The sequence below is a fragment of the Cornus florida genome, unplaced genomic scaffold (assembly GCF_030987335.1).
Source record: "Cornus florida cultivar Cherokee Brave unplaced genomic scaffold, ASM3098733v1 CherokeeBrave_3.0.0_Hap2_Chr09, whole genome shotgun sequence".
In the NCBI taxonomy this organism is placed as follows: domain Eukaryota; kingdom Viridiplantae; phylum Streptophyta; class Magnoliopsida; order Cornales; family Cornaceae; genus Cornus; species Cornus florida.
Genome location: NW_026775579.1, coordinates 49,420,080 through 49,436,472, shown reverse-complemented (window position 1 = coordinate 49,436,472; position 16,393 = coordinate 49,420,080). Strand labels below are relative to the sequence as shown.

The 16,393-nt window shown below is 24.9% G+C and overlaps 1 protein-coding gene across 2 annotated transcripts; it reads left to right on the top strand.

Moving 5' to 3' along the window:
• Positions 1-6,772: 6,772 nt before the first annotated feature.
• Positions 6,773-14,491, top strand: LOC132273863 (protein PHOTOSYSTEM I ASSEMBLY 2, chloroplastic). 2 transcript variants are annotated; one of them, XM_059774957.1, is made up of 4 exons: positions 6,773-7,029; positions 7,691-7,750; positions 13,975-14,036; positions 14,161-14,491. In XM_059774957.1, the coding sequence occupies exons 1-4, from the start codon at positions 6,883-6,885 to the stop codon at positions 14,246-14,248; spliced, it is 357 nt and encodes a 118-aa protein (XP_059630940.1). In that variant the 5' UTR covers positions 6,773-6,882; the 3' UTR covers positions 14,249-14,491. The 2 variants fall into 2 exon arrangements, with proteins under 2 accessions (XP_059630940.1, XP_059630941.1); XM_059774958.1 differs by having other exon boundaries at positions 6,775-7,029; positions 13,990-14,036.
• The last annotated feature ends 1,902 nt before the right edge of the window (positions 14,492-16,393 follow it).

Here is a 16,393-nt window from a genome sequence, read left to right as displayed (position 1 = left end):
TTATAACTATTTATTGTGTTGTGATTTTTTTTATTGAGACATGCTTAATAAGAAGAATTCTACTTCTCTGGGTGAACCAAGTAATATTGTTGCATTGTTTTCTCATTTTTATCTTATATTATTATGCACTTATATAGTCCATTTTGTTTTTGTTTTTTTTTTTTAATGAGTACAATGCTTTTTGAGTTCAAATAATTTTGAGGTTAAGCGTAAGATATATGCTTCTCCATTGGATACTCTTCATCCCAAACAAAAAGCATCAACTTCTGTCATGATTTGTTTAGCTTTCGCCATGTCTACACATCGGGTAGACCTTCGGTAATCTTTCATTAGAGGTCTTACCATTGATGAAAAACTGTAGTGTTGTTCAGCGGATGGTCTTCTTGTTTTCAGTTCTTGTTTTTTTGGATAATCGCGATGTTTAGAGTTTTGTCCCAATTAATTCAGGAAATCTGTGCAAAACACTCTCCCACACACAAATGAGGTAAAACTCCGATCATATCTACAGCAGTGACCCCTAAGAAATCGGCATACCCCTTGTCAAGCAGCACAGAACTTTTACAGAAAAGCAGCATTGTAGTACTATTAGTTGCCATACCCCAAGTCAATTTCTTTCAAAAAAAAATTATTTAATTATAATATTTTTGTTTTTTACTCGAGGAATGTACTCACTCATTTGGTCGAACCAATCTAGCTAGAGTCGAGAAATGAAAAATAAATAAATAGAACACTCAACATTAACTCTTTTTATTATTCAACGCTGTTTTTTCTCTCTCTCTCTCCTATACATTCGCATAAAATTTCATAAAACTCTAGGTGGCTGTATCAACGTCATCTTTATATATATACATATCTATTTACTCTATAAAAAGTGTATTCTATTTGTATTTTTGATATATACTTTTTTGTAATAATAATATATATATTCCAAATAACTATTAACACCTCTTCTAAAAATCACCTTTTATTATTTATATTTATTAAATCATTAATTTTATTTTATAAATAAATGTGAGTTTTCAAATAACTACTAACACATCTTCTAAAAGTCACCTTTTAACTACACTTTGTATTTTTTATATACAATTTTTTGTAATAATAATATATAATTTTCAAATAACTACTAACACCTCTTCTAAAAGTCACATTTTATTATTTATATATAATTAATTTATTTTAATAAATAAATTTGACTTTTCAAATAACTACTAACACCTCTTCTAAAAGCCACCTTTTAATTGCAAACACTTATTTATCACCCTATATCTCACTCCTCTCTATTTCTTTCCATCTCTCTTTGAAAATAATTTCTTTACAAAAAATTTGTTAAATGTTTCTTCTTCCACAAACAATTTTAACGACTTTAAGAGTAGACTCGTCTTTTAGTTCATGTACATCAAATTATAACTCAAAACCCTTTCAAAAAAATTTTTTAAAGGTATATTATAATATGGATTGAAGAACAATTTATATATCTTATCTTTTTATCTAATCATATATATATTTATATTGTTTCAATTCATACATAATTAGTACATGAAGAGTTATTATATTTTATATGTTCTCCTAATAGTTCAGTTCTTGAATTCTTTTATTACGATGTGAAAGAAATATGCATGAATATTAAATTTGTTCTGTTCAGAAAAATTACATAGATAAAATATATGAAATATTGTATTTTATATGCAATATACGTGTACAAGTATATATAGATAACTGACGCGTATGATCATTGATTGAAATGTCAGTTAGTTATCATAGAATTCTTTCACGAATGAATCATTTTATATTCAATACATAATTAGTACATGAGGAGTTTTTATATTTTATATGTTAAAGTTTATTCAACTTTGATTTTTATACCTTATAAAAGTGTATTTGATTTATAATATTTATATACATTTTAAATGAGAGTGGAAGACTTGATAAATGTTTTTTTTATGAACGTGACAATCTTGGAGCCTTTCAACTCTCCAATTGGCCAGAAGTTTTTTAGTCTCTATTACTTTAAGATGCTTTTACTGATATTTTATTGGATTGTTATTATTTTGTAATACTTTATTTGTACTATTTATATTCTGCTCTAACTAAGTGTTTTGGTCTAACTACATCCTGATCATGTTTAAATATTAAAAAATTCCCATTCTCTACGTATATGACGTGTTTACTGTTCTTTGTTGTTTTTTTGTCTAATTTTGTGTTCCTTTCCTATTTAATTTTTTAAGAAATATTGTTCTTTTATATACGTTTGTCTAATTATCTCTAAAGTATTTATGATTCCATTATATACTTTGTTTATATTTGGAAGTCTATTCCATGAAAATTTTTGGAAGCATTGAGAAATTGCAATGTAAAAAAAAATAAAATAAAATAAAATAAAAAATACTGAGAAATTAAGAAATTCTCTAGAGTTACATTTAGAATAAAACGGCATTTAGTTCAACTAGTTTAATATATACTTTATCTGTAATATGTGTATTACATATACATATATATGTGTATATATATCATTAGAAACCAATTTCTATTTACTTATATCGATTTTTTTTTTTTTTTTAAAAAAAAAAAAAAGCATGGATAGGATCTTCAATTGAAAAAATATTAGATCATCTCAATACATCATATTCATCAAATAAAAACTCACGTTAATTTCACTTCTTTAGTCATTTATATTACTGAAAGTCACAATTTTTTTTTAAAAAGTATCATAAACTAAAACTCTTCTTAAATGTGAAATTTTTTTTCTTTTTTACTCTTCAAGCAGCGTAAAAGTTATTTTCTAAATTCTTTCATAAGTAGAGAAGCTTTACAATCCTTGACTAAAAGTCAATCTCTTTAAATAATAAATTATTAATATTAAATAATAAATTAATAAATATATGTCTAATTCAAAAATTAAAAGTTGTGTTTATTCAACCGCATTGGAATAAAAAGCTCATAACATTCTTGTATATAAAGTTATTCAATTTTACTGAAATTGATATAATTAAACATCTTTTAAAGAAACCAGATGATGGCTGAAAGTTACAAATTTCATTTATAAATAAATCTCTCCTGACGAATTTTAGTTATCTCTGAATTTCTGGTATATATTAATTCCATGTATTGAAATCTATTCATATGAAAAAGTATGAATTTGAATTTATTTAGAGTGTTGGAAGAATTTATTGGATAAAAATGAAAGTGTCATGAAGGTGAGAGTGAAACACATAAATGTTATACTTCTTTTCTGAATTTAGAAATTAGAGAGACACACTTATAAGTATTATACAGAGTGAAATAGGTAAGTGTTATAATCCTTTTTCGAATTTAGAAACGTTTATTGTGCGTAGATAGACACACTTTTAACAGTAAACACTTGTAGAAAAATTAGACTGTTCATAATTATAGATTTTATTTATTAATATATCATAATACTTACTCTATATCATAATAATTATGTGTGAACAACTTTAAGGTCTCTATATAATATACTATCATGTATATTATATTCTATTAAGTCATACATAACAAAAATAATAATAAAAAATCGATATAAGACGGGCATATATAATTATTTAATTTTTATTGCATGTTTTTAAACCTATTTATAAAAAAATGTAATGTGTTATATGTAGTATTTATAAACGTAATGTTATATTCTAATACATCCTATGATTTGATATAATAAATCTCTTGTACAATTGATTCAATAGTCTTTTACATTGCTTTGCAAAATAAAATTATATTCTTTAATTGTTCGGCTATAAATACCACAAGAATATTAGGATTTGCATAAGATTTTAGATAAAGAGACTTTGAAGATGATAAAAGTCTTATATATATTTGAAATTAATAGTCAAATAGTTATTCGGATGATAAATAATAACTTAAAGTTTTGAATTTATTTTGCTCTAAATTTATAAATACATAAACTAAATTAATTTAACACAAGTTACTTTAATTTCATTTTAGATTTTATTTCTCTATTTAATTTTCAAATTATTTTTACATATCATTTAAATTATTTTACTATCTCAAAATATTGCTAAATTCAAATTCAATCACATGCATCGCACATGATTCTACCCCCCGCGCGCGCGCGCGCGGGGGGGGGGGGGGGGGGGGGGGGGGCATGTGTTACCAGACACTGCTGACAAAATCTGAAGAGTCAAGACCAATGAGTAAGTGGTATCTTCTTGGAACAGTCCCAGACCAGTTTACTTTGACTTGTAATGTTTAAGAAAGACTTCCACGCAGAGCAATCATCAAAAACAGTAAGGTTCAATTTGTCCGTCTCAATATAATAAGTCCATTTCCGTCTATTAAAAATTGATTCTGTTTGGAATTAAATACTGTATATAATAAGTCTAATATTAAAAAAAAAAAAAAAAAAAAAAATGTTTTGTTAACCTAATACATGGAGCTTAGACCGCGTTAGTTGCTATAGGCTTGACCGATTCAAAGAGTCCACACAAAACGCATGAATCTGGACATATATGCCTCTATGTGCATTTCTTTTCATTATGCCTGTAAATGCATTGTCTTTTATCTTTTGACTAAGCCCATGGAAGAGCTAATAGGCAAGGGCCAATATAACTTCACCATGATAATTTAGTCTACTGCCATGTCACACATCTAGCGTTGTTTTTTTTTTAGCAGTACTTTCCCATCTTGCAAGGTTCAGACTTCCAACCACAAGAGTATTACACCTTTTTTTTTCCGATAATTGGGATGTTCGGAGTTTTTACACCGATTAATTTTCGAGACTGTGTAAGGCGTTCAACCCCTACGCGGATTGAGTAAAGCTCGAACTATGTCCACGAGTGTGGCCCCTAAGGAATTTTTTAGACCTAAAAGGAATTAATCATGAGATATGATACTTTGTGCTACACCAGAATCTAAATCTTTTCCAACTAAGTCATCCCCTATGGGTTATGTACATCACATAGTTGGGATCTAAATAATCCATAAAAATTAAAGAGTAAGTCAAGTGCTAACACATATGCTATCTAGGGATGGCAACGAGGTGGAGATAGGTAAACCCTACTCCACTCCATTAGAAAAACTGTCATATCAACTCCACCCCTATTCCGAGACCGGTTTGTAATTGATATACCATCGCTCCTACTCCGGCAGACAAAGTACCAAGTTCACCCCGCGTACTCTGTTTAATTACGATGTGGGGCGAGTTATGCCATACAGTATAAAAAATAAATAAACAAACAAACAAACAAACTAGCCCAATGTGTTGGCTGTGGTTTTTTCATTTGTGAACTGAAGAGTGAAGAGAAAGTAAAGTTGATTCCTTGGCCAGAAGGGCTTGGGTCCTTGAATGGCTTAATCGTTGATTGATTCCTTACTAAGTACCAAGGGCATAGCTAGGGGTGGGCGCAAGCCCACTCCTAAATTTTTTTTTATTATTATTATTTTATATTATAGTCAATTTTAGCCCCGCCCCAAAATAAATAAATAAATATTACTATTTTTAGTCTACCCAATTGACAATTCCTAAATCCGCCTTTGCTAAGTACCAAATATTACTAGTAATATATTAATCCACACACACACACACACACATATATATATATATTAATGGTACATATATAATCGGGGAGGGGGTGGGGCGGGTTCATCATTAAATCCGCCCCCACTCCAAACCCGCTTCAGGTTTTCAATTATTTTACCATATCCACCGCAAATCCATATAGGGAGTTACTAAATTCGCCCCATTGGGACAGGGCGGGGCGGAAACCCGCTGGACCGGAAGAAATTGTCATCCCTAATGCTATCAATCACTGCATCGGGAAGCACATTCACAGTTTTGAACTCAAGCTATCTGCATCCCATCTTGCGTAGGGATTTGATCCTATGGGCCCTGAATGCGGCTTGCATGGAGTCCAAAATGAAGCTTGAGTATGGCTCTATGCTTGTGTACCAAAATGGTACGTTAACACTAAAAGTCTAGAACCTTGTAATGGGTGACAAAACACACAAAATCTCCTCCAGCACAAAAGGGGATCCTCTTTCCACGAGCTTCATTTTAGTGCAAAGGCACCAAATCCCCTCCCACATAGAAGGAATCCTCCTTTCCCCAGGCTAACAAGTGAGGGGTGAGGGCATGAATTAATTAGAGCGCCCTTGTGACATATCTTTTTTCTTTTAAAAGAAAAAAAAAAAATTTGAGACGCATGTCATAACCGATCATTATTTTGACAGCCTTTTAAATTAAGGTATTTGTGTATAATGGGTAAATACAAGGATACCCTGAGCATTTCTTGGAGCCCAAAGGGCTAGAAGGAACCAAAAAAGGCCCACACAACCAACAAAGGGAACCAAACTCCAAAGACTTGCAACTACAATGCCCATATTCCAGACTCTGGAGCCCAAAGGGCCAGGAAGAACCATTATTGTTGTGAATTTGGATTTCAAAATATTAATATTTCTGTAAAAAAAAAAAAAAAAAAAGGGAGGAATCATGAAATCTAACCGAACTAAACCGTGTTTCACAGTTTGATTTGGTTTGATTCTTTTGATAAAATGATTCAGTTTGGTTCTAATTTTTTTAAAACCATCATAAATAATTTGATTTTAAAAAAAAATCCGAAACCAGTTCAAAGTGAACCCCTAATTATAAGAAAAAGACCAATTCCATTGTTTAGTTATTACGGATCATTATTATGATTATTTTCTCATATGATTGGTAGACCACATAAACGTGGAGAAGAGAGAGGGTGGTGGGGGCCATAAAAAGAATATGTGGATAAGGAGAAATATATATGGGTGTCATCAGCCCTTTATCCACTCTTTGGAGACTCAAGTTTCTCAAGAACCAAACACAATTTATGCTGAATAGTTGCTGAAATAAAGTAGGAGAATTTACAAGTTCCTGGTGGTAGAGAAATGGCTAAGCTCTTTCTCTGTTGCGACTGGAAAATTTTGCCAGAATTACCAGTTCATGCTCACTTCAATACTACGTGTACAATTGGTGAACACAAAAGAGGGAGCACATTAATACCATTCGCCGCCAACTCTTTCTCCCTTAATTCGGTATGTTCTCTTACTTTCTAACTCCTACATCCATATAGCACACAAATACAAATACATACATACATATATATATATATAGTGAAAGAGGGCAGACTTTGGTGCGTGAAAAATTCGTAATTGTGATATGAATGTCACGAGTTTGAAATTACAATGGTCTCTTCTCATGGGAGGTAAAAAAATATATTTTTATATTATTATACAAGTAAAAGATTAAATGATTATAAGAAAGAGCATTCAAGAAATGTTGAGAACATATAATGCATAAATAAATAAATAACTAAGGGAAAGTAGATAATTATATATATAAATATTCATTATAATAAGTCTAGCATGAATGTTTTGTTAATTGTGGGAGTCTCTCAGTCTCATATGCATACTTACGGTTTAATTAATTGTGGGAAATAAATGGATAAAATAGGATCACCAACAATTTTTATGTTGAAGTATAAGATTAAAAGGAGAACACTACAAATTACTTTACCAATTGTGCTCAATATATATATATATATATATATATGACAATGTCACTGAACCTACCAAGGTCATTGCTATTCTCATTGTCAATTCCCTAACCATTTTTAATCATTACAAAAAATTTATGCCATTGTAATTTGACAATTACAATGTTAATTTATATTGTATTGAATCATATGATCTGTAGATCGGAAAAAGGTGCCAAAAATGTGCAGGCAAAGGTGCTATAGAGTGTCCTGGATGTAAGGTACTGTCATTTAACTCAAATTTCTTATATATATCTATACTATTATTAAATGTGTAAAGTGTTTCAGTTTCAGTATTTCAGTATTTATTTATTTATATAAAAAATATTTATTAATTGATGTAAAAATAGTTTTTGTAAAAATAGTTTATATAAAACTTTAAAAATTACCTAATAAAATCAATCACATTCTATATAAAACTCTTATTTTTAGTTATTTTTTATGGATAATTATAGTTTTTATAAAACTTTAAAAATTACCTAATAAAATCAATCACATTCTATATAAAACTCTTATTTTTAGTTATTTTTTATAGATAATTATTACAATATAACCGGCCCGGCCCAATTATGATTATGTCATTATCAGAAAAGGACACATGTCATCATCCTATTCATCCAAGAAGTCTATAAATAGAGGCATGGAGGAAGGAGGAAGGGGTACAGAAATTGAGAATTCTAGAAATCCAGAATTCCAGAGTAAAATACAGAAACTGAGTTTTTTTATTTATATAAAAAATATTTATTAATTGAGTTGAATTTCAGAGTAAAATACAAAAGCTCTGTCAAAAGTTTTTAGTATTTATTTATTTATATAAAAAAATATTTATTAATTGATATAAAAAGAGTTTTTATCTATATTATTATTATTAGATGTGTAAAGAGTTTCATTATTTATTTATATAAAAAAATATTTATTGAATAATATGAAAAGAGTTTTAACCTATTTATCTATTTATTATTATCCATTTTTAATAAAAGAAAATCTAATTAGACAAGATTTATTAATATAAAAAATATTTATTAATTGATATATAAAATAAAATAATTTTTATAAAACAATACCACAAATTAGCTTTTATTATGAGTATCTTAATAAAATTAAAACTAATTAGACAAGTATATATTTAAAGAAAATAAAATAATTTCAATAAAACTCTATTACAAATTACCTATTTTATTATCAATATAGATATATTTAAAGAGTTTGTATAAAACTCTAACACAAATTACCAATTTATCAATTTATTATGAGTTTTTTAATAAAAGAAAACCTAATTAGACAAGTATTATTAATATAAAAAATTATTTATTAACTGATATAAAAGGAGGTTTTTAAAGAGTTTTTAAAACACAAATTACCTATTTATCTATTTATTTTGAGTTTTTTTTACTAAAAGTAAATCTAATTAGACAAGAATTATTAAAATAAAAAATATTTATTAATTGATATAAAAAGAGTTTTTAAAAGAGTTTATATTAAACTCTAACACAAATTACCTATTTATTTATTTATTACAAGTTTTTTAACAAAAGAAAATCTAATTTACCTAATAAAACCAATCACATTTTATCTAAAACTCTTATTTTTAGTTTTTTTTTATGGATAATTATAATTTTTATAAAAATCTAAAAATTACCTAATAAAATCAATCATATTCTATATAAAACTCTTATTTTTAGTTATTTTTTATGGATAATTATCACAATATAACCGGCCCGGCCCAGTTATGATTATGTCATTATCAGAAAAGGACATATGTCATTATCCTATTCATCCAAGAAGCCTATAAATAGAGGCATAGAGGAAGGAGGAAGAGGTACAGAAATTGAGAATTTTAGAAATCTAGAATTCCAGAGTAAAATACAGAAGTTCTGCCAAAAAGTTTCAGTATTTATTTATTTATATAAATAAATATTTATTAATTGATATAAAAAGAGTTAAATTCCACAGAAAAATACAGAAACTCTGTCAAAGAGTTTGAGTATTTAAATATTTATTTATTTATGTAAAAAAATATTTATTAATTGATATAAAAAGAGTTTTTATCTATACTATTATTAGATGTGTAAAGAGTTTCAGTATTTATTTATTTATGTAAAAAAATATTTATTAAATAATATGATAAAACACTAAATTCTACATAATAAAATTTAAATTAACCTATTTATCTATTTATTATTATCAATTTTTTAAAAAAATAAATCTAATTAGACAAGAATTATTAATATAAAAAATATTTATTAATTGATATATAAAAGAAAATAATTTTTATATAACTCTACTATGAGTTTCTTAATAAAATTAAATCTAATTAGACAAGTATATATTTAAAGAAAATAAAATAATTTCTATAAAACTCTATTACAAATTACTTATTTTATTTTCCATAAAACACTACCAACAGAGTTTCTATAAAACTCTAACACAAATTACCTGTTTATCTATTTATTATAAGTTTTTTAATAAAAAGAAACCTAATTAAACAAGTATTATTAATATAAAAAATTATTTATTAACTGATACAAAAAGAGGTTTTAAAAGAGTTTTTAAAAAACTTTAACACAAATTACCTATTTATCTATTTATTATTAATTTTTTAATGAAACTAAATGTAATTAGACAATAATTATTAAAATAAAAAATAATTATCAATTGATATAAAAAGAGTTTTTAAAAGAGTTTATATTAAACTCTAACACAAACTACCTATTTATTTATTATAACTTTTTTAATAAAAGAAAATCTAAGTAGACAAGAATTATTAATATAAAAATTATTTTAATTGATATAAAAAATAAAATAATTTTTCTAAAATTCTACCACAAATTACCTTTTATTATGAGTTTTTTTTTTAATCTAATTAGAAAGGAATTATTAAAATATAAAAATATTTATTAATTCATGTAAAAAGAGTTTAAAAATATTTTCTATAATACTCTAACATGTATTACAAATTACAAATTTTTAATAAAAGAAAATCTAATTTTCAGAGTAAAATACAGAAATTCTACCAAAGTGTTTCAGTATTTATTTAATTATATAAAAAAATATTTATTAATTAATATAAAAAAAGATTTTATCTATGCTACTATTAAATGTGCAAAGAGTTTCAATATTTAAGTATCTATTTATAAAAATATATATATATATTAGTTGATATGAAAAGTATTTCAAAAAAAAAAAAAAAAAATTCTATCAAACTCGAAAATCTATCTAATAAAATTTAAATTAAATTATTTATCTATTTATTATTATGAATTTTTTAATAAAAGAAAATTGAATTAGACAAGAATTATTAACATAAAAAATACTTATTAATTGATTTATAAAATAAAATAATTTTTCTAAAACTCTACCACAAATTAACTTTTATTATGAGTTTCTTAATAAAATTAAATTTAATTACACAATGATATATTTAAAGAAAATAAAATATTAAATGTGCAAAGAGTTTCAGTATTTATTTATTTATATAAAAATATATTTATTAATTTATATGAATAGAGTTTTTATAAAAAAAAAAATAAATAAAAGAAAAAAAAAAAACTCTATAAAACTTTAAAATCTACCTAATAAAATTCAAATTAACCTATTTATCTATTTATTATTATGAATTTTTTAATAAAAGTAAATCTAAAGTTTCAGTATTTATTTATTTATTTAAAAAATATTTATTAAATGTGCAAAGAGTTTCAGTATTTTAGTATTTATTTATTTATATAATAAAATATTTATTAATTGATATGAAAACTGTTTTTATAGAAAAAAAACTTCTATAAAACTCTAAATTTACCTAATAAAATTCAAATTAACCTATTTATTATTATGAATTTTTTTATAAAAGAAAACCTAATTTTATGAGTAAATACAGAAGTTGTGCCACGGTGTTTAAGTATTTATTTATTTATATAACAAAATATTTATTAATTGATATAAAAAAAAGTTTTTAATAATAGTATTATTACATGTGCAAAGAGTTTCAGTATTTAACTATCTATTTTTATAAAAAAAAATATTTATTAATTGATATGCAAAGAGTTTTTAGAAAAAAAAAAAAAAAAAAAAAATGTCAATCAAACCCTAAAATCTATCTAATAAAATTTAAGTTAATCTATTTATTATTATGAATTTTTAAATAAAAGAAAACCTAATTAGACTAGAATTGTTAATGTAAAAAATATTTATTAATTGATATAAAAAATAAAATAATTTTTTCTAAAACCCTACCACAAATTAACTTTTATTATGAGTTTCTTAATAAAATTAAATCTAATTAAACAAAGATATATTTAAAGAAAATAAAATAATTTTTATAAAACTCTATCACAAATCACAAATTTTATTTTCAATAAAACACTATCATAGTAGACAAAGATATAGTATTAAAGAGTTTCTATAAAATTTTAACTCAAATTTTCTATTTATATATATATTAATTATTTTTTAATAAAAGGAGATCTAATTAGACAAGTATTATTAATATAAATAATTATTTATTAATTTATCTAAAAAGAGTTTTTAAAAAAGTTTCTATAAAACTATATCACAAATTACCTATGCATCTATTTATTATGAGTTTTTTTAATAAAATAAAATCTAATTAGACAAGCATTATTAAGATTAAAAAATATTTATTAATTAATATAAAAATAGGTTTGAAAAGAATTTCTATAAAACTCTAACACAAATTACCTATTTATTTATTTATTATGAGTTTTTTTAATAAAAGGAAATATAATTAGACAAGAATTATTAATATAAAAAAATATTTATTAATTGATATAAAAAGTATTTTTTAAAGAATTTCTATTAAACTGTAACACAAATTACCTATTTATTTATTTATTATAAATAGATTTCCAGAAATATAGTATTTTCTATAAAACTTTACCACAAATTATCTATTTTATTTTCTTTAAAATTCTATCACATATAACTTGTTTTTATCTATTTATTGTGAGTTTTTTGGTGAAGGAAATCTAATTAGACAACGATATATTTAAAAAAAATAAAATATATTTTTAAAAGAGTTTATATAAACTTTTAATAAAAATTACCTATTTATGTATTTAATATGAATTTTTTAATAAAATATAATATAACTAGACAAGAATTATTAATATAAAAAATATTTAATAATTGGTATAAAAAATAATATAATTTTTCTAAAGCTCTACCACAAATTATGTTTTATTATGAGTTTTTTAATATTAAAAAAAAATCTAATTAGACAAAAATATATATATTTAAAGAAAATAAATAATTTATATAAAATTTTACCGCAAATTATCTATTTTATTTACAATGAAACTCTATCACATTAGATAAAGATATATTTAAATAGTTTTTACAAAACTCTAACACAAATTACCAAAACTTTACCACAAATTAAGTATTTTATTTTCTTTAAAACTCTATCGCATGTAATCTGTATTTATCTATTTATTATAAGTTTTCTAATAAAATAAAATCTAATTAAATTAGGATATATTTAAAGAAAATAAAACAATTTCTATCACTCTATCACATTAGACAAGGATATATTTAAAGAAAATATATAATAATATAATAATACATATAAATAAAATATAAATGTTAAAGAATTTGAACATTTCAGTATTTATTTTTTAATATAAAAAATATTTATTAATTAATACAAAAAGAGAACTTTATCACATATAAGTATATAACCCTTGTATTTATCTATTTTTTGTGAGTTTTTTAATAATAAAAAAATCTAATTTTACAAAGATATATCTAAATAAAATAAAATAATTTCTATAAAATTCTATCACAAATTACATATTTAAAGAAAATAAAATATAACCTAGGGTCTTCCAAAAACCACAAACTCCATATAATTAATTTTTATATCAATTTCAATCTAATGTATAATTAGTATAATTGAATTTCTATTTTAAAATTTAATTAAAAATTAATATAATTGAATTTCTATTGTAAATTAAAAATTATACTAAATTTCAAATTATCTAATAAAATTCAAATCACAAATTACCTAATAAAATTCAAATTACTTAAAAAAATTTGTTACTTTGCAAAACTCAAATATTTCACTATTAAAATAAAAAATTATTATTTAATAAAAAATAAAATATACATATTTCAGGATTAATATAAAAATATAAAAGAATTTATTAATTTACGAAACTTAAACTCTATCACCAATTTCAAAATATTTCAGTATTTATTTATTAATATAAAATAAATTTTTATTAATCAATATGAAGACAAAAATTTTATAAGTTACAAAATATTCACCATGTGCATCGCACGTGCCTTTTCCTAGTATATATATATATATATGTCTTGCAAATAAAAAATAGTATATATATATATGGATTATATACATATAACTTACTAATATATATATATATATATATATATATATATATATATATATATATATATATATTTATGCATGTTTTTGTTCACTCAGGGAACAGGAAAGAATAAGAAGAATGGGAACATCTTCGAGCGTTGGAAGTAAGTTAATTTTTCCCTGCTTTTTAAAAGGAATTGTTACAATTAATCATGAACAAATTAAAAAATATATTTATGGTTTGGATTTTTTCCCTCTAATTTATATTTTAATGTGAATTATCTTTAGATGCTTTGATTGCCAAGGATTTGGATTAAAGAGTTGTCCCAGTTGTGGAAAGGGAGGACTAACTCCAGAACAGAGAGGAGAAAGATAATCTGCTCATGTGTTTGAAATTATATATATATGTATGTATGTATGTATTTACATATAGATATATAACTTTATGTAAATCTCTAATTTGCAAGGTTCAGCAAGTCAAATAATGTTTGCAAATATTGCTAACACATTGCACGCTGTAATATATAATGGAATATTAGTGTACTCTGTGCATAAATACAGGCAAATGAGATCCACTATGTTTAATTTGCTATAGTAATATCTTTCTTTTCTTTTTTTTCATTTTTTTTTTTTTGGCTTGCTTATATATGTTCCATCGCCATTCACCAAAAATTTATATGAAATTCAAAAAAATCTAAATGGTGAATTTCACCATTATTATTGGTGAATAAAAAAAGGTGAAATTCTTTATCATTGGAAGTGACAAAATTTTAATTAAATGTGATAAAATTGCATCGCCATAAACAAGAAGGAAAAAAAAGGCACCCAGGAGAATTTGGGTTGTTAATGACTACAAAATTAATAAATGTCCAAGGCTCTGATTGTTTGCATCTAAAATGCTTTTTAAAAAAATATTTTTTTATTTTTTGGTGTTTGATTACCGTAAAATATTTACGAAAAAAAAAATTAACAAAAATTACTTATTCATTAATTAGGGTGTGCTAAGGACTCGTGCAAGACCCTCCACCCAACACGGAATGAGTAAGCTTTGACTTTGTCAGTGGGCTTGATCCCTAAGGAATTGTTTGAACTTAGAAATAATCGAATCTGAGACCTAATATTTCACGAAGAACCCCAAATTTTTTCTAACTAGTTCAACCCTTACGTAATTTAAGAGTTATTGTGGATGGGAATTAGATTTGGGCATCTTCAATCCAAAGTTCTTTAGGAAAAATAAAATAAATAAAAAAATAAATTAATGACTACGAAATTAATAAATGTCTAAGGCTCTGATTATTTGGATGTAAAATATTTTTTTATTTTTTGGTGTTTGATTGTCGTAAAATATTTACGAAAAAAAAAAAGAATACCTTAACAAAAAATTATTTATTCATTAATCAGGGTGTCCTAAGGACTCATGCAAGGCCCTCCCCCCAACACGGAATGAGTAAGCTTGGACTATATGGCTTGGTCCCTGAGAAATTATTTGCACTTAGAAAGAATTGAACCTGAAACTTGATATTTCATGATGCACTTCAAAATTTTTCCAGCTAGTTCAACCCTTACGGTTATTTTAGAGTTATTGTGGATGGGAATTAGATTTGGGCATCTTAATCCAAAGTTCTTTAGGAAAAAAAAATTATAATAATAAATAAATAAATTTATTTGAATGTGGACTTGTTAAAACATCCCACCAGTATTTACATATAAAACATCCCCTCTATATATGTTTTTCTCGAACTCCCATCAAATCTTCAATAAATACTTAAGGCCAAAGACCATTTCATAAGGAATATGTTAATGTACATGTGACCTTGGTACATATGACCTTTTTTTAACTCAGCGCTATCTTTCGAAGTTACAGGAGTTTAGAAAGTTTTCGGTCCATACAGGTTGTCATGTCATTTTCTGTTGGGCGTCTAAGTGGTGCTTACGAAAAATTCCCAATCCATGCAGGTTGCCATATCATCTCCTGTCGGGCATCTGCATGGCATAACCTCTGTTGGGAATCTGCATGGCATAACCGCTGGATGTGCTCCGCGAACGGCCAAAGTGCGTCGGTTGCCATGTCATCTCCTGTTGGGCGTCTGCGTGGCGTAATCTCTAGTTGCGGGGCTTGACAACTAGATCATTCTTTTTTCTTTTTTTTATATTATTTCATTTTTTTATTTTTATTTTTCTCATATATGTATCTTTTTATCAATTTTTTTTTTTAACATTCTTTTTATCAAACTGATCCCGCTAGTTGTGCAGAAAAAAGCTCTATATGGATGACTTGGCCCCTCCCTCTCTCTCTCTCCCCTCAAGAAATTTACTGCAATCTCTCTCTTTCTCCAGAAAGTAACCCTTCTGTAATTTGTGTCGCACGGGTACTAATAGAGCTTCCTTTCATTTGATATTTTCTTCTTTCCCTCGTTTTCATTTCAAGTTTCATGAATTGTGTTTCATTCATTTTTTGCTATGATTTTTCTCCTCATTTTTTATTTATTTATTTATTCATAATGTGTAAAAATGATCTGGT

Bases quoted from the DNA above. Each gene is read 5' to 3' on its own strand.
- LOC132273863 (XM_059774957.1), top strand. From the start codon at position 6,883: ATGGCTAAGCTCTTTCTCTGTTGCGACTGGAAAATTTTGCCAGAATTA. The intron at 7,030-7,690 runs GTATGTTCTCTT...TATGATCTGTAG, and splicing joins ACTCTTTCTCCCTTAATTCG to ATCGGAAAAAGGTGCCAAAA. The intron at 7,751-13,974 runs GTACTGTCATTT...TATTTATGCATG, and splicing joins TAGAGTGTCCTGGATGTAAG to TTTTTGTTCACTCAGGGAAC.